Here is a 27,124-nt window from a genome sequence, read left to right on the forward strand (position 1 = left end):
TAACCTGTTGTTTTCTTATTTAATTTACCACTAACAATTTTCTGTGAGTATATATTCTTTTACATTCTCAAAGGCTGCACATTAAGGATTAGATGTTTTATATAGATGTACTATTTTACGGATATATCTTAGTTCACTTAATCATTTGAGTGTTTTTTTTACTTTTTCTTATTTATATAGAGCAATAAATGTCCTTATTAAGTACTTTCACAAATCAACATTACCTCTCTGAATAAATTCCTAGCAATAGGATACTGTCAGAGAATATACATATATATTTTAAAGTTTTTGTTATCCTGAGACATTATACCGATTTATAACACTCTCTCCCTACTCCCCAACTCAGGATGAGAACCAGTTTTGAACTTAAAGGGGAATTAAAAAGGATGATGCATTAATGGAATACTGACAAAGTATGAAGAATAAATTACAAAAAATCCAATTTTAAAGACAATTTGCGTCACTCACTAAAATTTATCTGAAAGTAAATTTGGTTGTCTTCTCAAAAACACTTATATAATAGATAACTAAAATCTGTTAGTGAAAAGAAATCATTTTAATGGCACTGATCAGAATATCTTTCAAGATAAAATAAAGCTTTTACAACAATTTTGTTTTGAAAGTAGCATCTTTCTAAATCAAAGTTGGATCATTGCAGAAAAGATATTATCCTATTCCTTATGAGTAGTTTTGCTTTTAATAAATACACTATTAATTCACATTTAAAAAGCTGTATTTTATTTTCACTACACCTTATATGAATGTAGATAATATTTCCATGTTGATCCACATTGATTTTTCCAGGAATGCAAGGAATTCTTCTTTCTGTTTCTTTTGTTAAAAGTTTCTTACACAAACAGCATCTATAACACAAAGATACAATCAAAAAAAACAAACAACCCGATTAAAAAATGGGCAGAGGAACTGAATTGACATTTTTCCAAAGAGGAAATACAGATGGTCAAAAGGCACATGAAAAGATGTTCAACATCTAATCATCAGGGAAATGAAAATCATGACCACGATGAGATATCACCTCACATCCAACAGAATGGATATCATCAAAAAGAACATAAATAACAAATGTTGGCAAGGATGTGGAGAAAAGGGAACCCCTGTACATTGTTAGTGGGAATGTAAATTGGTGCTGCCACTGTGGAAACAGTATGGAGGTTTCTCAAAAAACTAAAAATAGAACTACCATATGACCCAGCAATTCCACTCCTGGGTATATATTAAAAAAAAAAAAAAGCTAATTTAAAAAGATACATGCACCCCCCAATGTTCATAGCAGCATTATTTGTAATAGCCAAGATACGTAAGCAACCTAAGTTCCATCAACAGATGAACGGATAAAGAAGATGTGGTATACACACACACACACACACACACACACACACACACACAATGGAATATTACTCAGCCATAAAAAATGAAATTTTGTCATTTGCAGCAACATACATAGACTTGGAGGGCATCATGCTAAACGAAATAAGTCAGACAGAGAAAGAAAAATGCTATATGTTATCACTCATATGTGGAATCTAAAAAATACAACAAACTAGTGAATATAACAAAAAGGAAGCAGACTCACAGATACAGAGAACAGACTAGTGGTTACCAGTGGGGAAAGGGTAGGGAGGGGCAAAATAGAGGTGGGGGAGTGGGAGATACAAACTATTGGGTATAAGATAGGCTCAAGGATGTATTGTACAACACAAGGAATATAGCCAATATTGTGTAATAACTGTAAATGGAAAGTAAACTTTAAAAATTGTATAAAAAATTTGGGACTTCCCTGGTGGTCCAGTGGGTAAGACTTCACACTCCCAATGCAGGGGGCCCAGGTTCGATCCCTGGTCAGAGAACTAGATCCCACATGCATGCCACAACTAAGAGTTCACATGCCGCAACTGAAGAAGTCTGCATGCCACAACTATAGGATCCCTCATGCTGCAACTAAAGATCCTGTGTGCCACAACTAAGACTGGGTGCAGCCAAAATAAATAAATAAATATTTAAAAAATAAAATAAAAATTGTATTAAAATTTTAAAAATTAAAAAACAACAAAAAAGAAGATACAAAAACATCCAAGAAGAAAATTTCAAATGTAGTAAAATTAAAGAATTTCGCTGCATTATATAGCATACCAAAGAAAAACATATCACTGTACCTGTATAATGTTGCTGCATTATTCTGAGAATCTGGATTCAAGTATTCTGGATCAAACAGTCTCTCAATCTTCTTACAAAAAAGTTTACTATTAAGAACAAATGACCAACAAATTAATTTTTTATATCTACTTTATTAAAGTTACTTGATAGTGATGAAAATAAATACTGACCTATCTGCACATGTAGAAAATAAGACTAATAAATCCTTAGAGAGCCCTTCCTTGGGAATTTATAATAAATATTTAGTGTTCTAAGTAAATAAACCTACTAATGAGAACTGCCTGATCAAGAATCCATTTTCACAAGAAAAATGAGACAGATGGATATCTACCCCTCTTTCAGTCCTTTGTTAAGGAATATTCAAGACCGAGGATTTTGGAAATTTAACAATCCTGGGTCTATCAATACTTTGGTATGTGCTCTTTGGCAACTTAACATCTTTGAACCTTATTTTCTCCCTCTATGAAATGGGGCTAGTAATTTCAAATGCATAAGATTTTATGAGGGTTAAATGAGATAGTCTTTTAAAGAGTGCCAAACAGTATTAAACATTCAATAAATGTTAATACTTTATTACTATGCATAATATAATAATGTTCTGCATGAACTTTAAGTCTTCTAAGTATGTCATTAATTCCAAGTGTACACCCTGACTGTCTCCATTTTCTCTCAAGTAATGACTGCTATTAAAGGCCAATCTGGATTTAGGATCCTGATTCCATTTTCAAGTATTTAGCTCTTGGATAATTCCCCTGTGTCTCATTCCCCTTAAGGACTAAACTCTTAGATAATTCCCTGCACTATCAATTTCTCCCACTATAAGGAATCATCCTGATCAGCATATATAAATATAATCTAGTATCTCCCTTCTTAAAAAAAAATCATTTCTTGAGCCTACCTATCTATAATAGCTACTGCTGAATTTTTCTGCAATCATTCAGAGCAAAATATCTGGAAAAAAGTTGTTTAAATCCAACTGGCCACATTTCTGTTCTCATCTTACCCTACAGGGTAGCAGCATTCCACACATTTGACCACTTAATCACTTCCTCCTTTTTGAAACCCTCTTTCCTTTTGCCTTCCCTTTGACCCCCTAGCTCCTCCTTCTCAGGCTCCTCACTGGCTCCTCCCTTGTTGAACCTCCAAATGTTGGACAGTCTTTATCAATACTCTCTTGCTAACAATTAGAAAATAAAATAAATAAAAATAGCTTTTACAATAGCACCAAAAAATTCAAATGCCTAGGAATAAATTTAGTTAAAAAAGGAAAAGTATCTCTCACTAAAAACTATAAAACATTCCTAAAATAAGTGGAGGGTTATACCGTGTTCATGAACTGAAAGACTCAATATTATTAAGATGTCTCTTTCCAAATCTACAGGTTGAATATTAACCCTCAAATCTGCAGGGTTGTGTGTGTGTATGAGAGGGAAAGAAGAGAAAATGGGCAGGCTGATTATAAAATTCATATGGAAATGCAAAGTATACAAAATGACCAAGACAGGGCTTCTCTGGTGGTGCAGTGGATGAGAGTCCGCCTGCCGATGTGGGGTACACGGGTTCGTGCCCTGGTCTGGGAAGATCCCACATCCCGCGGAGCGGCTAGGCCCCTGAGCCATGGCCGCTGAGCCTGTGCGTCCAGAGCCTGTGCTCCGCAAGGGGAGAGGCCACAACAGTGACAAGCCCGTGTACCGCAAAAAAAAAAAAAAAAAATGACCAAGACATTAATCTTGAAGGAAGGCAAAGCTAGAGAATTCAGATTACTAGATACCAAAAAACATTAGAAACCTATTGTACTTAAGACAGTGTGCTACTGATAAAAAAGTACAGACAAAGAAATGAACAGAACAAAATGGAGAATTCAGAAAGAGACCTCACACGTATAGTCTCCTGATTTACAGTAAAGGCGCCACTGCAATTCAGGGGAGAGTATTGCTAGGAAATCTCATTCACTTCCATGGTTTCAAACCTCACCTACTCTTATATTTCTATTTTAAGCCCTGACCTCTGACCTAAACTTCAGACTTACATATCCAACTATCTCCTTGCCATCCTACTTGTGTGTCCAAGAAGTATATTAAATATATTAAATAATCTTAACAAGACCCAAACCTATCTCCTGATTCCCCTCACCCCAGTCATTGCCCTCTCAATTAATGAAACTAGCACACTTAGTTGCTCAACCTTAAAACCTAGTAATTATCCTAAAATACTTTCTCTCTTCCCACATCATTCCATTTGAAAATCTGTCACATCTTTCTATTAACATATTCTGAATCCATCTACTTCCTTCAAGCTCCCCTGCCTCCACTCTAGTCCAAAGCCTTTCATCTCTCACTAGACTGCTGCACTAGACTTCTAATAGGTCTTGCTTCTTATATTCTTATAGTCTATTCTCCACACAGAATAGACTGAGCTCTTAAAAACAAATCAGATCATGCCGCTCCTCTGCTTCCATTCCACCTAAAGTATACACTCCTTGCTATGACTTAAACAGCCCCTAAGTGCTGCTGACCTCATCTCATATCACTCTTCCCCTTTATACTAAGGCCTGTCTTAATAATTTTTAACATAATTCACCACCACAATCTGCTTATATGTGTCTTATTCAGAGTAACCAATTTAATTACTAATTTTTACCTGAGCCACTGGCTCAGGATATATTTTACTTCATTTAAAATAAAATGGAGGGCTTCCCTGGTGGCGCAGTGGTTGAGAGTCCACCTGCCGATGCAGGGGACGTGGGTTCATGCCCCGGTGCGGGAAGATCCCACATGCCACGGAGCGGCTAGGCCCGTGAGCCATGGCTGCTGAGCCTGCGCGTCCGAAGCCTGTACTCCACAACGGGAGAGGCCACAACAGTGAGAGGCCCGCGTACCGCAAAAAAAATAAAATAAAATAAAATGGAAATAGATTTCTAAATATATTCTAAATATACAATTTTTACTAAAATGAAATAGAAATAATACATTTCTTCTAATAGGAACATTACTTTTAAAATTAAATTTAGGGACTTCCCTGGTGATCCAATGTTAAGACTCTGTGCTTCCATTGCAGGGGGTGCAGGTTCAATCCATGGTCAGGGGACTAAGACCCACATGCCGTGCAGTGCCACCAAAAGTTTTAAAAAAATAAATAAATTAAATTAAAATTTAAAAATTACCTCCTAAACTTATCTTTCTTGTCCTTTAAATCATCAATTTCACTGTGTGTGAATAGATCAGCTATACGTGTAAGAAGATTTGCATTAATACAATTCATGTTGCATGGGGTAGCTACTATGGCATTCATATTTTTGTGGCAATACTGAATACATTGTTCAACCTAAACAAAAAACACAATAGAAAATGAATATTGAAGACAGTAGCATAAAGGATAATGTCATATCAATACTTTTCAAAGATAAGATTCATTAAAAGCCTAATCCATGTATTGCTACACAATAACTTAGTTCTGCCTATTTGGGTTAATCTACACTGTTCCAAAGTGGTCTAGCAGGTCAAATTTGTACAAACATAGCTAGAAAAATAATTTTCACACTTCTTAGAATATTTCAAACGATAATGTAATGAACATCTTTCATGACTGTGGCAGATATAAATTTTAGTCCACAAACTCAAGGGTACAAGATATGTGACCTCCTATAACTAAACTTAGTGATAATTTTAAGCCTCCGTTTCTCTGAGTGGCAGAAACACAGTTTCAGTCACTTCAGGGTTTTCTCAGTTGTGTTGTGCTTGCTCTCTGACTTTCTTCCCCTTTCTTCACTGTGAGGTGTATTTATTTACTTTTTGAGGTAGATTTGGGTTTTGGGGAAAAACAGCAATGGTTAATTATGCATTCTTCTAAATATTTTGCTATGGCATAAAAATCATCCTTTAGGGCTTAGATTTCAAAAATCAAAACTCAGAGACTCTTTTAGTCTCTGCTTTTTTTCTATAACCCTCCCCTGAAGCAATAAATACCAACAACTGAAAGGAGAGGGACTAAGGAGTACAAAGAATACAGGGAACTAATAAAACTTCAAACAAATAAACTTCACATCTGTTAACACAGCAAAGGGGTATTTTGCTCTGCTTAGTTTTACCAGAGGTTAAAAGCAAATATTCATTTAAATGTTAATTTAAACCACAAAAAACACATAAAAAACATTTGAACAATAAAGAAATTTATTAAATAAAAGGTAAAAGAAGAAAAACAAATATACTTAATGTTACAGCTTGATATGTATATGTATATATTATGCTTTTCTGTTTTATCAACTATTCTTAAACAACAGACATGAGCATGTGGTTTACACATACAAAATTACATTTTTTAGTAGTTGGGTATTTGTTCTTAATTCGCTGAACTATAAATGAAAGACACAAATAAGTAAAACATGCTTAAACCAATTACTTTAATAGTAAAACAAATGTATTCCAATTAATTTTCATTTAATTTGGTTTCAGGGCAAAATCCCTTTTGGGGTAAAATTAATTCTGTTTAGTTTCACCTAATGCAACAGCTAACTCCTCCCTTGAGGATAAACTGTTTGTTTTATAGGCATCATATACTAATGATACACAGTAGCCTTAACAATAGCCTTCCCAATAGAACAAAGTACCTCCAAACACCAGCAGTTTATTCTAATGAATCACACTCTTGAATTAACAACTACTTCAGGAAGATGTCTTAGAATTTTCTAGATACTTGAAGGAAACATCAAGTTATATGTTAAATCAAGTATGGGTGAATAGAAGAGCTTGAATCTCTTATTAATACTTACTAATGAATCCATTTTCAAAAATTCTGAAGAAATAAGAATTGAAATGACATTTCCTGGCTCTAAAAAAAAAAAGAGAGAAAAATTAAATTCTCCTTTGGATTTGTACCTCAATCTCCTTAGAACAGGCCCTTCTCACCTTAAAAGAGGATGTTACTTTAATAAGAACAATTTAATAAAACCTTACTATGGCTTATATACATGAAAGAAAGAAAATGCAATGTTAAAACTTACAGTATAGAGAAAATGCATAGTAAATTTGCCTTGGAATTAGACTCATATCAAGTAAAAAGACTTCAGCTAAAGATATGATATATGCAAACTCCTCCTTAACTAAACCAGGGAAAAAGATAATTAAAGTTGTGAATATAACTCATCACACAAAAATGACAGTGAAGCTACTTCAAATGATTTTTATGAACAAATACTTAATTTAAAAGATTCTGAAAGATAATATAAAATTTACTATTGCAGAAATGCAAAATTACTTCCTAAAGGCAGACTTCGGAGGCACAACCAGGGAAAGGGGGATGCTGGCTGATGCTATCTATCTATCATTTTAGTAAAACATCTTCAGTCATCTCCCATGAGGTATATTTTTAAGAAAAAGAAAAAAACTGTGATTTTTACCATTATAGTACTAAGACAATCCTCCTAAATAAAGGACTATGCAGGCAATGATTAAAATAAGTAATCCCAATCTTTCCTTAAGTAACAATTCTAGATTAAAGGTTCTCAAAGAGCAATGGTAAAGGGAGGAAGGAGCTGGTGAAAAAGTTCCTCAGGAAAATATAATATAACCCATTCCAATTAAGACACAAGGTCTGGATTATCAGCAATTTAATTAAGAATTTTGGTAGTTTTCCTAGTTAGAATAAAGATTGCTTTTATAAAAGCTTACATTTGTAGCCACTGATTTAATGTCCAAGATTACAGAGACACTAGTTTTGCACCACTTTTTTAACCTGTACTATGTTCTTAAACATACTAGATCAAACAGTAATTTTTTTCTCTCTACGTATTTTGATTTTTATTTCACACATACATATCTGCATGGTCTGGAATCTCTGGGCTCTGACTGGTTGAAAATTTTGAGTTAGCAATTTTGTAATTTTAAGGACCATTAGAAACCTTTTTTATTAATTTGGTCACAAAAATGTATTAAATTATGAACTTCCTCAGAAGACTTCTTATATACTGTCAGTATAGGTTTATTTACTAACAAGGGTCTAGAAATATTTTGCTACTACTGTAAATTGCAATTCTCGTGCACAGAAAGACTTCATTAAACCACCAGTGTGATTTCCTATACAAGTCAATGCCCCAAAAAGATTACTTAGTAATTAGTCTTCTGATCCTCTAGAACACTGGTTCTCAAAATTTTGCTCTCAAGACTCCTTTAAAAAAATCTTAAAAACTGAAATTCCTGGAGAGCTTTTGTTTATGTGGGTTATATCTATCAGAATTTACCATATTGGAAATTAAAACAGAAATTTAAAAAAAATATTCATTTAAAAATAATGAACTAATTACATATTAACATATTTTATGAAAAATAACTATATTTTCCAATAGAAACAAAAAATAGGTGAAAATAACACTGACATTTTTTTATAAATCTCTTCAATGTATGACTTAAGGGAAGACAGCTAGATTCTCTTGTATCTGTTTCCACATTGAATTTGTGAGTAGTCTTTCTTAAAGGTTAGTTGCAATGGGAATTGAAATCATATCAATGAACTTTTCCTATTCTGCTATCTCAAATCCACTGATTTATCTTGTACTTTGAGTGGACCTTCAACCCATGCATGATTTTTTTTAACATCATGCATTGGTCATTAGGAAGATATTGGTTCACTGAGTTATGCAAATCTTCCAAATGTTGAAACATTTCATCGCACAATACACACACACACACAAAATCTCACCAGTCTCATCAGAAACATCTTTAAATATTGAGGAACTGTCAAGCACATGCAAGCAGATACAAGTTTTCCAATACTCTTAGGTCTCACTTGAAAGCTTGAATTTTATCATTGGCAACAAATATTGTTAGTTGTTTCCCTTTAATTGACTGGCTCATTGAATTCATTTTCAAGAAAATATTTGTCTGGGGAGTTCCCTGGTGGCCTACTGGTTAGGATTCTGGGCTTTCACTGTCATGGCCTGGGTTCAATCCCTGGTCAGGGAACTGAGATCCTGCAAGCTGCATGGTGTGGCCAAAAAAAAAAAAAAAAAAAAAAAAAAAGAGAGAGAGAGAGAGAAAGAAAATATCTGCCAAATGCCTAAGTCTGAATAACAATAACTTGTCAGCCATTCTTCCAAGTAAAAATGGTTTCGTAAAAAAGCAGCTAGTTTGCAACTCAAGCAACTGTACAAATAAATGCTTTTCCTTCAGACAGCCATCATACTTTGGTGTGCAGCAGGAATGCACTTCCTGTGTCATTACACAGAATATCAAAACGATGTATACTCAAGAGTCAAGAGTGAATAAAATTAGTAATTTTTACTGCCTCATCAAGGATATTCTTAAGTGAAAATGTTTTTTTGTTTTCTTTTTTCCTATGAGCACATGGTGTTGAAGAACACAGTGACCACTAAGACAGTGTGACGCTCCTTCCTTGATGTGTGCTAAAGCTCCAACAGTTTTATCCTCCATTACTTCTGCACCATCTGAACAAATGTCAACACAGAGAGAAAGACAAGCAACATACTGGCATTATTAAGCAGATTCTCTTGACCTTGTGGATCCTCTAAAAGGATCTTTAGGACTCCAGTGGTCGGTCACTGTACCATACAGTGAAAATAGCTGATCTAGAGACCTGTCCATTTGCCATAAATTCACTATAATTGGCTTACAAAGGGTGAGGTATCAGTTTCCTAAAAGGTGATTACTAATCTGAGCATAAATACTAATGTTTGAACAATTTTCCACATTTCATGTTTGGCCTGAAGCAACTCCCAGCTGACACAAAAATTGCACTACAAAATAAGCAATAGATTGTCTTTTACCTAAAGTGGGCATCTCACAATCTTTATTCTCCTTAGTGTTCCTTTTAACATATTTTATCAACCAGTTGAAAATGTGAACGTCACAATGAACTGAAATGTCCACCTCTTCCCAGCGCTGGGCGTCCACAGATAAATATTCAGCAAAGTACTTCATTTCTGATATCAAAAGATCTCGTGGGCAAATAAAATCTTCTTTCAAGTTTTTTGCTTCATCACATACATGGATCACCATGTTTGGCCTTCATAAAAAATGTTACACAGAAATGAAATTATTAGAATTTTAGAAGAGGAGCCAATAATATTGACATTTATTGGAAGTATGAGAACAAGATATTTTTCAAGGTTTTAACCACACATCAGTTTTACAGGGTTTGACATTCAGAAGTTTTCATAAGTGTCTTGCTAACCTGATCTGTATCTGAAAATTGACTAATTTTAGTTAAGCTATTGATTTAATAAAACAAAAATATTTTTACCACAGAACTTATAATTTACAGGGTTTTAAATTTATTTTCAAATTATAAGTTAATTATAATGTTTTTAAAAATACCAATTCACAAAGAAAAATTAAATTATACATTCTAATTCTTGTGAGGAACATAAAACAGCACTTTTACATGGTAATGGGTATGGGATGGAAATATAGATTAAATACTAAAATTTTCTTACTATTAATAAATAGGAAAAACAGTTAAAATTATTCATTGAAGTATCAAAAAATTAGCATAGCTACTTTATTATTTTTAACAGCAAGAAAGCTTGTTTCTAGGCATTCAATAAATATAAATTAGTAAATGTGGTTAAAAAATTCTTAAGACTACAACACGCTTATTTACATATTTAAAAAACAATTTAAGAATAAGTTTAGATGATGCATCAGAAAGATTGCTTCAAAAATTCTATACTCCTTGAATTTATATGCCCTTGAAAATTACATCACCACAAAAAGAAACACTAGTGTGATCCATAACTGCCTTCATGTCATTACAAAAGGAAGAGATTAGATAGGAAGTGACAGACTACCCTATAATATGAATTTAATGTGTGTTTAATTGAACTTCAAAAAATTTTAATACAGAGAAATTACATTTGAAACAAAACTGGCTACAGAAAAAGGATTAATAATCAATGCTCTGTCAAAGTCAAAGGAATTTAAGTAACTTTGCAAGTTGTTCTTTCAAAGAAATTGTGGTCAAAATATAAACAGGTAATGGCTGGTATAATGAAGTATGAAATTTCTGTGGCTTTTTGGGGCACAACATGAAATTAGATAATCCTAATTAATTTATCAGATAAATTTTTGTGCCATACCCAAAACCTATCAGTTAAAAATCTATGTGAGGGGGGCTTCCCTGCAGTCCAGTGGTTAAGACTCTGTGCTTCCAATGCAGGGGACGTGGGTTCAATCCCTGGTCAGGGAACTAAGCCACGTGGTACGGCCGAAAAAAAAAATCTATGTGAATAAACTAAAATTCACTAAACTATAAAAAGGTGAATTTTTTTACTGTGGTAAATACACATAACATAAAATTTGCCTTTTTTTTTTTTTTCGGTACGCGGGCCTCCCACCGATACGGCTCCCCTCACCGCGGAGCACAGGCTCCAGACACGCAGGCCCAGCGACCACAGCCCACGGGCCCATCCGCTCCGCGGCATACGGGACCCTCCCGGACCAGGGCACGAACCTGCGTCCCCCGCATGGGCAGGTGGACTCCCAATCACTGTGCCACCAGGGAAGCCCCAAAATTTGCCATTTTTAAATGTACAGTTAACTGGCAGTAAGTGCACTCATATTGATGTGCAATTATCACCACCATCCATCTCCAGAACTTTTCAAAAGGATAAATGTTATGGTATGTGAATTATATATCAATAAAGCTGTTATAAAAAACTATCAGAACAGAAAATATACAAAGGAGCTTTTAGAGATGATGAAAATGTTCTTTATCTTCATTGGTTATATGGCTAAAACTCATCAAAGTGAATACTTAAATATGTGCAGTTTATTGTATGTAAAGTACACAAAACAATACAAAATTATCAAAACTTGCATTATATTGAAAGATGTATTTTAATTTTTAAATATTTCTACAATGAGCAATTATATTCAAATAGTTCTAAAACACACATCCAGTTTCTTTAATAAAGTTGGAGAACTAATGGCAGAGACTTTTCTTTGGGTTTTAAAATTCACTTTTCAAAATTTTATGTTAATAGATGTTATTTCTAATACTTACAAGATGAAAATGAATTTTTAAAGTGGAAAACTGTTGTCCAATTTATAAGTTATATGAATAAGCCATACGTTTACCTATCAGGCAATTGTTTATAGTTCAACACATCAACTACCCTCATTTCAATTATTTCAGCAATTGCATAATGTGAAATTCCTAAATTATGGTAACTGATATATAAAATTAGCAATCATATTTTTATAATTTAAAGTTGATATTCATATTAAAGCTTATCTAGCAAAGAACCAGCCTCCTACCCTTCAGATTCTTCAGTCTTTTCTCCACCATTATGAGTAGTACAATTTTCACTTTCTGAAGAACAATTCCTTGTGGAAGCTATACTATGTCTTCCTTAAATACAGAAACAAACACATACAAAAACAAAGGGGGGAGGTTAGCATTTCTAACTGAGAATGGGTTTTTACTTATTGAATGGTTATACTATAAATTCATGGTTTCCAAGAGTACTTAAAGATGGTACTTTGTCAGGTGCCTTAATATTTCTAAAGGTATATGGAAAAAAACAGTATGAAAAAAGGATCACAAATTGCTAACATTACACTGAAGATTTAAAAAATACTAACATGGTGTGTAGGGATGGGGTCAAATTTTCAAAAGCCTACAATATAGTTTTCTCTTCCTGAAGAAAATTTTTATATCAATACTCTGCTGCTGCTGAAATTAAAATAATTCACTACACTGAAGATTTCTAAAACCAGTTATTATTTCCAATGAAGTTGTGGAAAACATCACTTCTACACTGCTGCTATGTCATCTGAAGCTATTGCTGACTCCAATAGAGGGGAGCTGTAGCAAAGATAACATGAGAGGCAAGCAAGATTCTCCCAGTAAAAAAAAAAAATTAGGTAAAAGGTACAGGTCAAATCCCTTTAAAATTTACAACATAACATAAATAGGCTAATGGACTGGAGTAGTAAATTTTGATAAAGTAAAAAGCTTTTTTTTGGTAATAGTGTTTGACCTGTATGTTAACATCTACACTTTTTTTTTAAATACAGCAAAGACAAATTTCTAAAGCTCAGGAAAATACTAATAGATTTTTCTATTAATGTTTCTATTAGCCTTTAAATAAAGAAAAGTTGATGGGAATGCATAATATTTTGTAGAACTGTCATAAGGACAAGCACTGCATTTTGTTTTTAAAACCTTACCTGTTTTAGAAACTGCATCCTGACCAACTGGAGTCTCCTGAAATTCTCTTTGTGTGCCAAGAAGCGAGGATTTGATATACGTGGCTAAAGTTTCAACAGGACTCTCTCCAGCAGCCATGAGGGGACTACAGTGGTTGTCCACAGGTGAGCTTCCACTGTTCTTCAGTTCATCAAACCTCTTTGCACACTGTAATGACATAAAGGAAGGAAATGCATGTCTGGGGGGTTTTAAATCATTTTTTGTAAGTGAATATTAATCTCTTGGGTAACATCTAGAAAATTAGCGCACATTTCAATACATGAAAGCCTCTGACTTACTTTTTTTTTAAAATTCAGGGTAGTTCTTAAAAAAAATATGCTTTAACTCAAAGGCATAATGTACTTATGCTTTTGTAGAAAAATGAAGAATGCCTTTATCAACCATATTTCCCCACAGTCTACGTCTATCATCAGTTGATAATTTTAATAATTTAGTTAAAAACTTGGCTTTTATTTTCACACTGAATTTCCACCAGGAACAAGACCAAATTCTAACCTTCAAAGAAAAAAAAAAAAGTATCTGATTTGTGACACTAGATCTTCTTTATTAAAATAATGAGTCTTTGTTCTTACTAACAGTGAGGTTCACCATGCACAAAATACTGTAGTAACACTTCACGGCCACATATTTGGGCAGTTTGTTCTAGAACAGTGTTTTCCCTTAACCCATTGTTAGTCACGGAATCAATTTAGAAAAGCCCAGATTAGCAACTAAAAAAAAAGAAATAAAATACAATAGATTAGAAAATATCAAGAGTGCATTAAGCATAATAAGGCTAAGTAGTCCTTCACGAAAATGTCATTTCTAAGTGTGTACTACGTCACAACATAAAATGCCTTCCTTAATGTGGGTCTTGGTCAAACAACACTTCTATAGCATTCATGTTTAAATCTCCATCAGTAGCAACGTGGGTGGCAAATTGCATAGAAGACCAAGTAATCTGGGAGGTGCAAAAGGAGAAAAATATATATCACGTATACACGTATATGTTAAGTGAATAATGCATTGGGTATGTCATCATTCATTTATTACACAAAAATTTATCAAGTACCCACTAGATATTAAGCACCGTTTTCAGAAAAGATTGTTTACTAATAGTACTATAGTACTATTACTACAAAGAAATCCCTATTCAAGGCTTAGTCCTTTAAAAATGCATTTAAAAGACACGTAAGTGTAGGACTTCCCTGGCGGTCCAGTGGTTAAGACTCCATGCTTCCACTGCAGGAGGCATGGGTTTGATCCCTGGTCAGGGAACTAAGATCCCACATGCTCCATGGTGCAGCCAAAAGAATAAACAAAAACAAAACAAAAAGATACATAAGTTTAGACTAAAAGATTATACTCAGTATGTATGCCCACCTCTTTAAGCAAAGTCTTAAAATTAAATAAAAATAATTAATATGATAAATGAGAAACAGAAAATATTTTTTGTATGAGGACTGAAAAAAGCAGTGATGAAGGCCTGGCAAAGAAAAAAAATGCTGTAATGATTAGAAGAATGTACAGGTTCACAGGTACATCTATAGGATAAAGAATATAAGTGATTTAACTGAATCCATTTTTCCTACAAAATGAGTTTATGTTTTGTAACAGTGAAAGTGGTTAGGTAGGCTTTTTTTTTAATATAAATTTATTTTATTTATTTTTTATTTTTGGCTGCATTGGGTCTTTGTTGCTGCCAGCGGGTTTTTCTCTAGTTGAAGCAAGCAGGGGCTACTCTTCATTGCATCACGCAGGTTTCTCATTGTGGTGGCTTCTCTCATTGCGGAGCACAGGCTCTAGGTGTGCAGGCTCAGAAGTTGTGGCGCACGGGCTTAGTTGCTCCGCGGCACGTGGGATCTTCCGAGACCAGGGCTCAAACCCATGTCCCTTGCATTGACAGGCGGATTCTTAACCACTGTGCCACCAGGGAAGCCCTAGGTAGGCTTTTAAACTGTAGATTCTTCTGATATCTTTTAGGTAATGCTTATAGCTATGCTGGAAACTGAATGTAGGTTTATCTTATTTAACAAAGCTTACAACAATTTCTAATACTTATGAAATAATAAAATTATGAAACCTGAATATTTGAAATGAACACGATTGCTTAAACAAAAAGCAAGTGAACTGTGAATAATTTAAAGTACACTGTTAAATCTTCTTTTGTGTTTAAGCAAAAATTACATGATATCTATATGCAAAAGAAAGGTTGGACCCCCTACCTCACACTATATAAGAAAATTAGCTCAAAAGAGATCAAAGACTAAGTATAAGAGCTAAAACTATAAAATTATTAGAAGGCAATATAGGTAAAAATCTTCATGACCTTGATTAGGTGATAGTTTCTTAAACACTAAAAACACAAGCAATGAAGAAAAATTAGATATACTAGGCTTCAATAAAATTTAAAACTTTGTACTTCAAAGGACACCATCAGGGAAATGAAAAGACAGTCCACAAAATAGGAGAAAATATTTGCCAATCACATATCTGACAAGGGACTTGTATCTAGAATACATAAAGAACTCTTACCACTCAATGATAAAAAGACAACGCAATTGAAAAATGGGCAAAGGATATGAATAGACATTTCTCCAAAGAAGCTCTATAAATGGCCTATAAGCACATTAAAAGATGGTCAACATCATTAGCCATTAGGAAAATGCAAATCAAAATCATAATGAGTTAACACTTCACACACACTAGGATGGCCATAATAAAAAAGACATAATAAAAGTGTTGGCAAGGATGTGGAGAAATTGGAACCCTCATACATTGCTGGTGAAAATGTAAAATGGTATAGTCACTTTGGAAAAATTAGATACATTATTTTAGCTAAGGTAAATGCTTATCTAGAAAATTTTAATTCATCCTTTCTCCACTTCCAAAATACCAACAGGTCAACTTCAAAATGAAAAAAAAAAAAAAATCCAGAGATTAAGAGAACATTCAAGAAACTTTAAAAATATATAATTTTTGGGACTTCCCTGGTGGTCCAGTGGTAAAGAATCCGCCTTCCGATGCAGGGGACACGGGTTTGATCCCTGGTCAGGGAACTAAGATCTCACATGCCATGGGGCAACTAAGCTTGCACGTCACAACTACTGAGCTCGCACACCTCAACTAGAGAGCCTGCGTGCCACAAACCACAGAGCCCACGCACCCTGGAGTCTGCATGTCACAACTAGAGAAGGGAAAACCCACACGCCGCAACGAAAAGATCCCATATGCCTCAACAAAGACCACGCGTGCCGCAACTAAGACCTGACACAGCCAAAAATAAATTAAATAAATAATAAATAAACCTTAAAAAAATATATATATAGTTTCTTTTTGTCCACCAGATAGTAAAATAATATTGAAAATAAGTCAGTACGGAACAGTCAATAGGATTAGATAGAGAGATCAATGGATTAGAATGGTAAGTCGAGAAATAGATCTGAAGGTAAAATTTCAAACCAGTAATAAAGAATGGACTATTCAATAAATGTTGAGACAACTAACTAGTCATTAGGAAAAAAGTTAAAACTAAAAAAATTCCAGGGACTTCCCTGGTTCCACAGTGGTTAAGAATCTGTCTGCCAAATGCAGGGGACACAGGTTCGAGCCCTGGTCTGGAAAGATCCCACATGTCGCAGAGCAACTAAGCCCGTGCGCCACAACTACTGAGCCTGCGCGCCACAACTACTGAGCCTGCACTCTAGAGCCCATGTGCCACAACTACTGAAGCCTGCGTGCCTAGAGCCCATGCTCCGCAACAGGAGAGGCCACGGCAATGAGAAGCCCGTGCACCACAACAAAGAGTAGCACCCACTAGCCACAACTAGAGAAAGCCAGCGCACAGCAATGAAGACCCAATGCAGCCAAAAAAATAATTAAAAAAAAAAAATTCCAAGTGGAGTCAACATTTAAATGTAAAATAAAAAGTAGTCAGCAAAATGTAGGTGATTTTATATTATTCACAGTCTTTAGGTTGAGAAGGTTTCTAAACATGACAAAAAAGGAGAACATCAAAGTAAAAGATTCACAGATTTTTAACATAAACTTTTAAACATGTGTATACAAGAGACTATCATTAACAACTTATAGGCTGAAAAAAAACTGAGAAAATAAGCTAGATTAAGGGTTTATATATTCAATACATAGAAAACTGTTACTAAACTAGTAAAACAACAAATTTACAAATAGTAAAAGGATATGGAACAATAAAATATAAAACATTCATCTTTTAGGATTTAAAGAAAGGGAAATGAAAACTGTGATGAGATAACATTAAAATCATATAAATATTTATTTACATATAAATAAGAATTTTGAAAAGACACACAGAGAAATAACACTTGATATATAAAGTGCAAGGATCAGGCACTCAGCTATTTTGACTGGAGTACAACATGGATGACCCTTCCAGTGGACAATATGTATCAAAAGCCTTAAAAATGCACATGCCCTCTAATGAAGCAATTCTGCTTCTGAGATTATCCCCTAAGAAAAGAATAAGATATTTGTTACAGTAGTCAAAAGTTGGAAACAATAGCTTAAATATCCAATAAAAGGTTCAATAAATTATGATTTAGCTCAAATAACAGTATACTGTCATCAAATGTAGAACTCTAGCAACTGACACATAAAGATGTTTACAATATGCTAAGTGAAAAACAAAGCAGCAAAGTAGTACATTTGTTACATGTCCACTTTTAAGAATTCATATATGAATAGAAAAGAATCTGGAAGGATATATACAAGGTTTCAACAGCTTACTTTAGGTAGGGTCATATTTATAATTCTGATTTTTCACTTGTTTCCTTGTGTGTGTGTGTTATGTTTGTGTGTGTATTCTTTGAGGATATGTCTTGTTTAGTAATAAGAAATTAATTAAAAATTAACATTGCTGGGCTTCCCTGGTGGCGCAGCGGTTGAGAGTCCGCCTGCCAATGCAGGGGACACGGGTTCGTGCCCCGGTCCGGGAAGATCCCACATGCCGCGGAGCGGCTAGGCCCGTGAGCCATGGCCACTGAGCCTGTGCGTCTGGAGCCTGTGCTCCGCAACGGGAGAGGCCACAACAGTGAGAGGCCCGCGTACCGCGAAAAAAAAAAATTAACATTACTTAAAAACAGTCTGATTCACATTTAGTTGCATTTTAGTTAAAAAAATAATTTCTTGGGAATTCCCTGGTGGTCCAGTGGTTAGGGGTCCATGCTTCACTACAGGGGGCACGGGTTCGATCCCTGGTCAGGGAACTGCAAGCCGCACAGTGCAGCCAAAAAAACCCAAAGTTCTCAACTGAGTGAATTTGAATATACAGTGGATATTAGATGATAAGATGGAGTTATTGTTAATTTTCTTAGGTTTGATCATGACTGTAGTTATGCAATAATATCCTTATTTTAAGATGTATGCTACAGTCTATGAAGTATCGTGATGTCTGAAACTTACTTCTAAATGTCAAAAAAAAAAAAGTTACATAAAGAGATCAAGCAAACACCTAGAATTGCTGACTCCAAATAAAGGATATAGGGATGCTATACTATTCTGTTAACTTTTCTGTATGTTTGAAAATATTCACAATAAAAAGTTGGAAAAATAGTCAAATTCACAGGTTTGCCTTGTTTTAAAACCTAACACGTAAAATTCCAAAAGATGAAAAAGTATAGATTAGGGAATGATAACATACACTTAATAATAAATTCCCTCATCATTTCACAAAGACCTATAACATAACCGAGGGCAAGTAATCCCTGTGGGTACTGGTTTTCTCAGCTGTAAAAGAAGAGGGTAGAATTTGGTTCATTCACTGATCCTATAGGTATTTATTGAGTGTGTATTATGGGCCAGGCAGTGGTGCATATGCTTAAAACCTACTGGGTAAAATCACTAATGTCCTTTCTACTTCTAGAAATCTGAGATGACTCATCCACTTCAGGGTTCCTTTTAACAGCAAAAAATTCTGAGGTCAGTGTTTCTCCAACTAGGGTGCATAGATGAATTACCAGAAACCTAAGAGTTCCCTAGAAGAGTTTTTAGATTGTGAGTTTTGATTCTGAGGATAACATTAATAAAATCATCCAGGTCATTAGGATGACAGAATATTTCCGTGCCTATTCGCTTTTCTGTTGTAAATTAATTGTAAATTAAGTTGGTACCAAGAAATAGTTTAATTGTCCACGGCTAATTTTATTTTTCTATTATTTATTTATTTATTTATGGCTGCTTTTGGGTCTTTATTGCTGCGTGCGGGCTTTCTCTAGTTGCAGTGAGCAGGGGCTACTTTTCGTTGCGGTGTGCGGGCTTCTCACTGCGGTGGCTTCTCTTGTTGTGGAGCACGGGCTCTAGGTGCGAGGGCTCAGTAGCTGTGGCGCACGGGCTTAGTTGCTCCGCGGCATGTTGGATCTTCCCGGATCAGGGCTCGAACCCGTGTCCCCTGAATCGGCAGGCAGATTCTCAACCACCGCGCTACCAGGGAAGCCCCCACGGCTAATTTTAATAAAGGACAATGTGGAGAAGAAACCTGGTATAGAGAAGAGATAGTGCCAAGGAAAGGCAAGTAATGTCCTGGCACAACACACAGCTTCATGGTAGAGGGTTAACGAGAGAAAAGTGGGGAAAGAGTAAAGGCTTTGAAGGGCACATGGCAGTACAGGCTAAATGCAAAAAAATTTGTGCCACAAGAGGCTACACAAATATTTGCATTATAATCAGCAATTTAATTTCAGCAAAACACTATTACTTATCACATTAAGTAAGCTTATTAGTTTGAATTGTGTTGGTTTGAGTTTTCACTTGTCTATAAAATGTAAATTTGGTTTATGATCATATAGGTGTGTTTATACCCAGTATTGTTAGTGCACATTTAATTTCCACTATAATAATTTAAGTCATCATTGGCAGTTTTCAAGGTTTTTTCCTTTAAAAAGGTCTGCACATTACTCAAGTTTGAAAAGCATAGCATTAGCAATTTAATAAAACTGGATTTACAAAAATGTTACCCATTCAGTTGTAAACATTTAAGATAAGGTTGAATTTAAACATACCAGGTGGATTAATATATCATATAATTTACATAGATTATATTTAGCCAAATTGCATCGTATGTATGCATATTCAGTATTTATATGTGCATATGAATATGTAAAACTCAAATATTTCTTCTTAGTATAACAGTTATTCCTTTAAATTGATCACTTTTTCTGATCTCTTTTCAGTAGATACCTGGAAAACTGTTACTTACCTCTTTGGGTGTTAATCCAGGCACAAGCCTTGCCACTGATTCCCAGTTGATGGTCTGGTGGATTCCAATTAATGGGTAAAGGATCATGTCCAACACCATTTGGTTGTTATTGTTTAGGAAATTGTTGTTTTCTGAATATCCATGACTCATCTTTTGGAACTAGAGACAGAGAAGACAAATAGATTTATTTGCGTCTGAAATCCAAATGTTTTCAGAACATTATAAATCAGTTATAATTCATTCCTAAGAATTATCTCCTAAGAATTATCTACTACTACATAAAGGAAAGATAAAACTGACCTAAAATCAAAACAGAATATATAGCTCAAATCTCTTCAAATATAACAGCATTTGAATATTATGGATGGGTGGATAGATAGATAGAAGGATGGACAGATGGGTAAATATGTGACTAAAAAAGTATGATAAAATGTTAAGGGCAGAATATAAGTGACGGGTATACAAGTGTTCACTATAAAATTCTTTTGATTTTGCTGTATGTTTAAAATTTTTCATAATAATATGTTAAGAGAAAAAGTTGAATACAATATATCTTCCTTAAAAAAAAATCCTTATGTATGCCTGATCTGTATTTTGATTAGCAGTTCATGGATGGTAGAACTAAACTGTGAAAAAAAAAGCTAGTTAAAAAGAATGATAATTTCATTGCAGTCCTAAGCCATATTTCCTTTATTTCTCTGTGAGTGAATGTCCATGCTATAAACAATGGAGGCCGAGTATACTTAATTTTGACTGATGTAATCAAACGAAACTTAGAATTAAGTTAATCTGACATTTTAGGGTAAGCATAATCATTGTTACTACGCATGTGATTATGAGTTATATATGGTGGGGAGAGTATATCAACAAATGTAATTAGCATTGTTTTTATATGTTTGAAACATTTTTTGGAAAGTCCTTATTCCTTATCTTCAGAAGCAATGTGACAACTGGCCTGATAAGGTTTAACCCTTACACACACCCAAACAAACACCCTGACTCTCATATATAAAAAGTCAAGGCACCTCCACACACATACACACATGCACTCACACCTGCAGAATGGAGGCTTCGCCTGCTTCTTCATCTGGCTCCCCACCCTCTCTCCTACCATCACACATCCTCTGGTTCAATCCAGGAGACCTTGAATCAAGTGACTAAGGGTGTGTCCAAAATCTTCAGGCAACAGGATGACCAAGAAAAAAGTCTCTAGAAGGCTTTCCAAATGGATGTCGCTCAATAAACATTTAGTGAGTCCCAACTATAAGCCAAGCATTGGGGATACCATAATAAATATGGCATGGTCCCTGTCCTCAAGGAGTTTACTAGTAGAGAGTTGAGGATACAAACAGGCAAACATCATTTTAATATCACTTGCTGACAGCCAAAGCAGAGGGGAGCCATCAAGGGCAGAGGAGGGACACATAATAGCTGTTGGTATTGTGGAGGAGGGTAAGGCCGCAGTACCAAAGAGAAAAAGAAGCTACCTCCTTCAACCTTAGAGAATTTTAAGAACTTATTTACTGAATATTTACTAGGAGCCTGGAGCTGGGCTAAGCCTTTTATGTAAGTTATTTCAATTCTCACCACAACCCTATAAGATAGATGCTTTCCCCAATTTTACAAGATGAAGAAACACATTCAGAAAAGTTAAATAATTTGTACAAGGCCACAGAACTAGTAAGAGGGAGATCAAAGACTCAAATCCAGGTAAAACTGACTCTCAAATCCATGCTCTTTCCATTATATTCTAGAAGGAGAGTATAGGGAAGACAGCAGTTGGGAATGATGGCTTAGGGTAGAGAGAGAGTCTAAACATTTTGAAGTTAGTTATGATTCAATGAAACAATTTTGAAAGCTGTTTGTGAGGCAAGGGAGGGAGAAGGCTGTGGTATCGAAGAGAAAAAGAAGCTACTCCCTTCAAATTTAGAAAATTTTGAGAATTTATGTCGATTATATCTCAATAAAGCTGAAATTAAAAAAAAAAAGAATTTTAACATTTACTGAGGCCTCACCATGTGCCAGGCATTATATATGAAGTCAGAACATAAATTTACAGATGAAAATAATGACAAAGATTTACAGCTAGTCATATCTATGACTTAACTGATGTTGAATCTGGGTTGGGAATATAATCTCCAAATATAAGCTGTTCCTATGGAAAAATATTATCTATTTTAGGACAAGAAGTATAAAGCAAAGATCCACTGAGAAACCAGCATAGTGGAAAAAGCAATGAACATAGGAGTCTGAAGCTCTGGTTTGAGTTTTAACTCCACACAAGTTAGTCAAGGCAAGTCATTTGAAATTCTGCAATAAAAATTAAGTGCTGGTAATACCTCTACTTGACATCATACAAATAATCAAAGGGATTATTTTTGTGAAGGCACTTTGAAGACAAAAAAGCACCTTACAAATGTGATGCAACATAAAATAACAGTATCTACCTCCTAGGATCCTGCTAAGGATTATGTGAGATGTTTAAATGTTGGAATGGGGAGTTGGAATGCAGAAGCTCTCAGTTAAGTGTTAACTATGATTAGTACTATGTAATTGTTTACATAAAATACTGATGTAGGACATCAGGTGGTAGACATCATAAAGTTATCCTACATGTTTCTGCATGAACATTAAAAAGAAACAAAGAAAAACACTAAGCACTCTAAAAGTCACAGCTTCCTAGCAACCAGAGAGGTACCTTGTTGATGGGCCAGAATCGTGTTGGGTATGGACCCTGGAGCCAGACTACCCAAATTTTTGTCCTGGTTCTACCACTGAAGGTATTATCTGGTTCTGATTACATACCTCTATGCCTCAGTTTCCTCATCTGTAAAACAAAGAAAAATAGTAGCTAGCCCACATACTTTTGAGGACATATGGACAGTACTACCTGGCACTTAGTACTACATAATGTTTGTAGTGGTAACGTTACCATTCCAAAAATCCTCAGATTAAACGGATTCAAAAAGATAAATGTGACAGATGAAAGGAGAGACAGCAACTTTCCAAGAAGTATGCTCTCAACAAAATGAGTAGAAAGTCAGATCTAGATTCTTATCTAGTTTACCATTTCCAGCAGTACAACCTATGATTTCAGTGGTCTCGGCTACAACATAAGGAAAATAATACCTACCTTTGAGGTTATTGTAAGGATTTGATAATATATATAACACACTACCTGGCATACAAAAGGTGTTCAATAAATAATTTATTATTGCTATTATTATTTTCCTATTTTGGCCATTATTGGCATAAAAATTGCCAAAAATTAGTTTAAGAATGTAAAACAATGCCTTGAGACCAGTTGAAAATAGATTTTACAGAACTTCACTGTTCTCTACTTGTGTGCCTAGCACATCATCACTTTTCATACCACGCAATTTGAGAAGTATGTTAGAGCATGGGGTATTTTATTACAATTTGTTTGGGTCTCAATAAAAATTAGTCTGAAACAGAATTCAGGGAAAGGACGTGGGTGTTTTTTTACTTCGCTTCGAAAAAGATTCATTTAAAATTTCTAAAATATTTATTGTGGCCTACAATGTGCAGGCACTTGTTATCTAATCAAATATACTGTTCATATAAAATAATTAAAACTTGTATGTGTATTTCCAATATAATACTACTCATTTATAATATATACGTTTAAGAATAATTTAAATCATCTAAATATGAAAAAAAAATTTTCTGTTAACATTTTCTTTACACAACTGAATCATATCAAGAAAGGGAAAACTACCCAGTATTAATTCCAGTTAAACGAATGTTCAAGAAAGCATCCCTTAAAGTCAGAATGTAAGTATGAAAGGTATAGCATTGATGGATAACCCTTAATAAATTCTCTGAATAGCTGTCACAGTGCCTCCCATTCTGGTAAAGAAGTATAGACTTATTGAAAACTGCCAATAAGAAAAAGTCTGAAGCTCAAACTATACACTATTACTAGATCTACGCCCATTCATGATAAAACATGAAGAAGATGTTAAAGTTTAATGTGAAACGTGTTATTTACCAAAAATAAAAATTCTATTTGTTTAATACTCTACACTTTTAAAGAACACACCTCATTTCGTCTCCCCCATTCCCACAATCGTAGTTTATTTAAATGTATTAATAAAACCAATGTAATTAAGACCAGAGGTCCACGACTGGCATCTGTATTTTCGTTTTCTTTTTTCAAACAGAAAAAGGGTCTTGTAGACAGAGACTTCTTCCCCTGGGCAGAGGAAGGTGGGAAGCGACGGCGGCCAGTAGTGCAGGTCAAAGGCCTCTGGCATAACAGAGGGTGGGGGATAACAGAGTTATTCCGCACTAGGGTAGAAGCCTTGTGCCCAGGCTTTCTGACCACGAATGAGAACGGAAGCAGCTGGCTTTCATCGTGAAGGGGAAAATAAAATCACAGCTGAAACCTAGGAAGAATAGATCAAAGCCCTGCAAACCGTCGGCCCAGAGGCTCGCTGCGCAGCACGTCCTTGGGGCAGCCCAGACCTTCGCGGTCTCCCCGCCTCCCCCGGAGGGGCAGAAGCTCCGAGAGCTGAGCGGGTGAGGGGCGGACAAAGGCGCGGGGCGGACAGCTTAGGCGACGGAGGGGAAGATGCGGGGCAGGGACCCAGGGCGAGGCCGGGAGGCAGACGCCGGGGGTCCCTCAGCTGGTTCGCGGGCTGGACGGGCTTCGGGGACCTGGAGTAGGCACGACTGGCGGGCTGCGGGTTGCGCGTGGGGGCGTTCGGAGGCACTCTGGGCGAGCTGGACCCCGACCGCCAGGGGAGGAGGCCGCAGAGGGAACCCGCTAGCTGCCAGCGGTACCGCCTCTCGCCACACTTCCCGCCCCCAACCGGCACGCGAGCCCCCTCGGCGTCTCGCTCACCTCTACGCCGGGGCGGCCCTCGCTGTGCCTCCGTCACCTGCAGAGGCCGGTACCGCCCGCGCCATGAACCGGCCACGGCGCCCTCACAAGCCACCCCCGCCCGCTAGCAGGAGACTGCAGGGTACCAGCTCCGCGGGGCGGGGAGCGCGGGGATCAAAGCCGCCAGCCAATCGTAGGCCAGCGCCTCTGCGGCGCAGCCAATGAACGACAAGCTCCTGCCGGGAGGGAGGGAGCCGAGGAGCTGCGGCGGCGACTGGCCGCTGCGCCTAGCCTTTGCCTTCCTCCTCCCCGGCCCCACCTCGCATTCACTCTAGTCGCAGTGCAGCGTGCCACCCTACCAGCGTCTTGTCTCTTAGCAACCAGAGGCCCCGAGCCAGAACTTACATGATCAACTCTGAGTCCAGAAGAAAGGGGAACGTAGGGGAGACAGAAGAACTCAGATAAAAATTGGGTGAAATTGTTGGAGTCTTTGGTATACCTGATTAGGTAGAATGGGAAAATTGCATGATCTGAGCGACATCAAAAGAATCTAGGGTGAACCATTGTCTTCATCAGGAGGCAGCTCTTGAAAAATGTAAATAGCTCTGGGTTACAGGTTGAGTTTTCATACATTAATAGGTTCAGCCAAGTGTGTTATTGTGGTGACTACTGCTGGGAACCTAGTCAGATGTACAAAGTTCAGTCTTGTAGGGTAAATGCTACATGTCAGTGTTCCTTTTTTAAAAAAATTTATTTTATTGAAGTATAGCTTATTTACAGTGTTGTGTTTCTGCTGTACAGCAAAGTGATTCAGTTACACACATATTCTTTTTCATTATGGCAGGATATTGAATATAATTCCCTGTGCTATACAGTGGAACCTTATTGTTTATCCATTCTATATATAATAGTTTGCATCTGCTATCCCAAACTCCCAATCCACCCCACTCTCTTTTCCCCTTGGCAACCACAAGTCTGTTCTCTATGTCTCTGAGTCTGTTTCTGTTTCGTGGATAAGTTCATTTATATCATATTTTAGATTCCACACATGAGTAGTACAATATGGTTTTTGTCTTTCTCTTTCTGACTTACTTCACTTAGTATGATAATCTCTAGGCCCATCCATGTTTCTGAAAATAGCATTATTTCATTCTTTTTGATGATTGAGTAGTATTCCATTGTGGAATATATATATATATATATATATATATATATATATATATATACACCACATCTTCTTTATCTGTTCATCTGTCGATGAACATTTAGGGTGTTTCCATGTCCTGGCTATTGTGAATAGTGCTGCTATGAACATAAGAGAAGCCAATTGGGCCTGAACCATTTTGTGATCTAAGCGTGCTGTGATGCTTGCCCTTGAACATGACTCAGTAATTAATGATCTTAAGGGAACAAAAGGACGCAGGAACAAAGAAAGTGCAGTGATAAAGCAGAGTCCTAGTTCCTCCTCAAGGGATATACATAATAATTATACCTTTGAGTTCTGCAGGAACTAAGGCCCCCATCCAGGTGAAGGATGGAATGATGACATTGACCCTCCTGACTTCAATCAAGTAAGACTTGGACTCTGTTGGCCTTTGCTCCAATTTTATGCTGAATCCTCCTCTGCTCAAGCTCCTTCATGAATATGCATGTACCCTTAGCTTAAAACT

The 27,124-nt window shown here is 36.0% G+C and overlaps 1 protein-coding gene across 7 annotated transcripts in view; it reads right to left on the reverse strand.

The window, feature by feature from the left end:
* The window catches only part of SANBR (SANT and BTB domain regulator of CSR), a 72,112-nt gene extending 46,502 nt beyond the window's left edge, over positions 1–25,610 (reverse strand). For 5 of the 7 annotated variants that reach the window (XR_007470807.1, XR_007470808.1, XR_007470809.1 and 2 more), the window contains exons 1-9: positions 25,476–25,610; positions 20,609–20,767; positions 13,359–13,545; positions 12,444–12,537; positions 9,953–10,191; positions 6,944–7,002; positions 5,339–5,499; positions 2,175–2,261; positions 753–863 (exon numbers count right to left, since the gene is read on the reverse strand). Coding sequence is in view for 3 of the 7 variants with exons in the window: in XM_049695854.1 (XP_049551811.1) it covers positions 753–863; positions 2,175–2,261; positions 5,339–5,499; positions 6,944–7,002; positions 9,953–10,191; positions 12,444–12,537; positions 13,359–13,545; positions 20,609–20,758 (1,088 nt within the window). In the remaining 4 variants the exon portion in view is untranslated. Of the gene's footprint in view, positions 1–752; positions 864–2,174; positions 2,262–5,338; positions 5,500–6,943; positions 7,003–9,952; positions 10,192–12,443; positions 12,538–13,358; positions 13,546–20,608; positions 20,768–23,306; positions 23,438–25,475 lie in introns of those variants that run through there. The other 2 variants (XM_049695853.1, XM_033407240.2) reach the window with 2 other exon arrangements.
* Positions 25,611–27,124: the final 1,514 nt, after the last annotated feature.

This window comes from Orcinus orca, chromosome 13 (genome assembly GCF_937001465.1).
Source record: "Orcinus orca chromosome 13, mOrcOrc1.1, whole genome shotgun sequence".
Lineage (NCBI taxonomy): Eukaryota > Metazoa > Chordata > Mammalia > Artiodactyla > Delphinidae > Orcinus > Orcinus orca.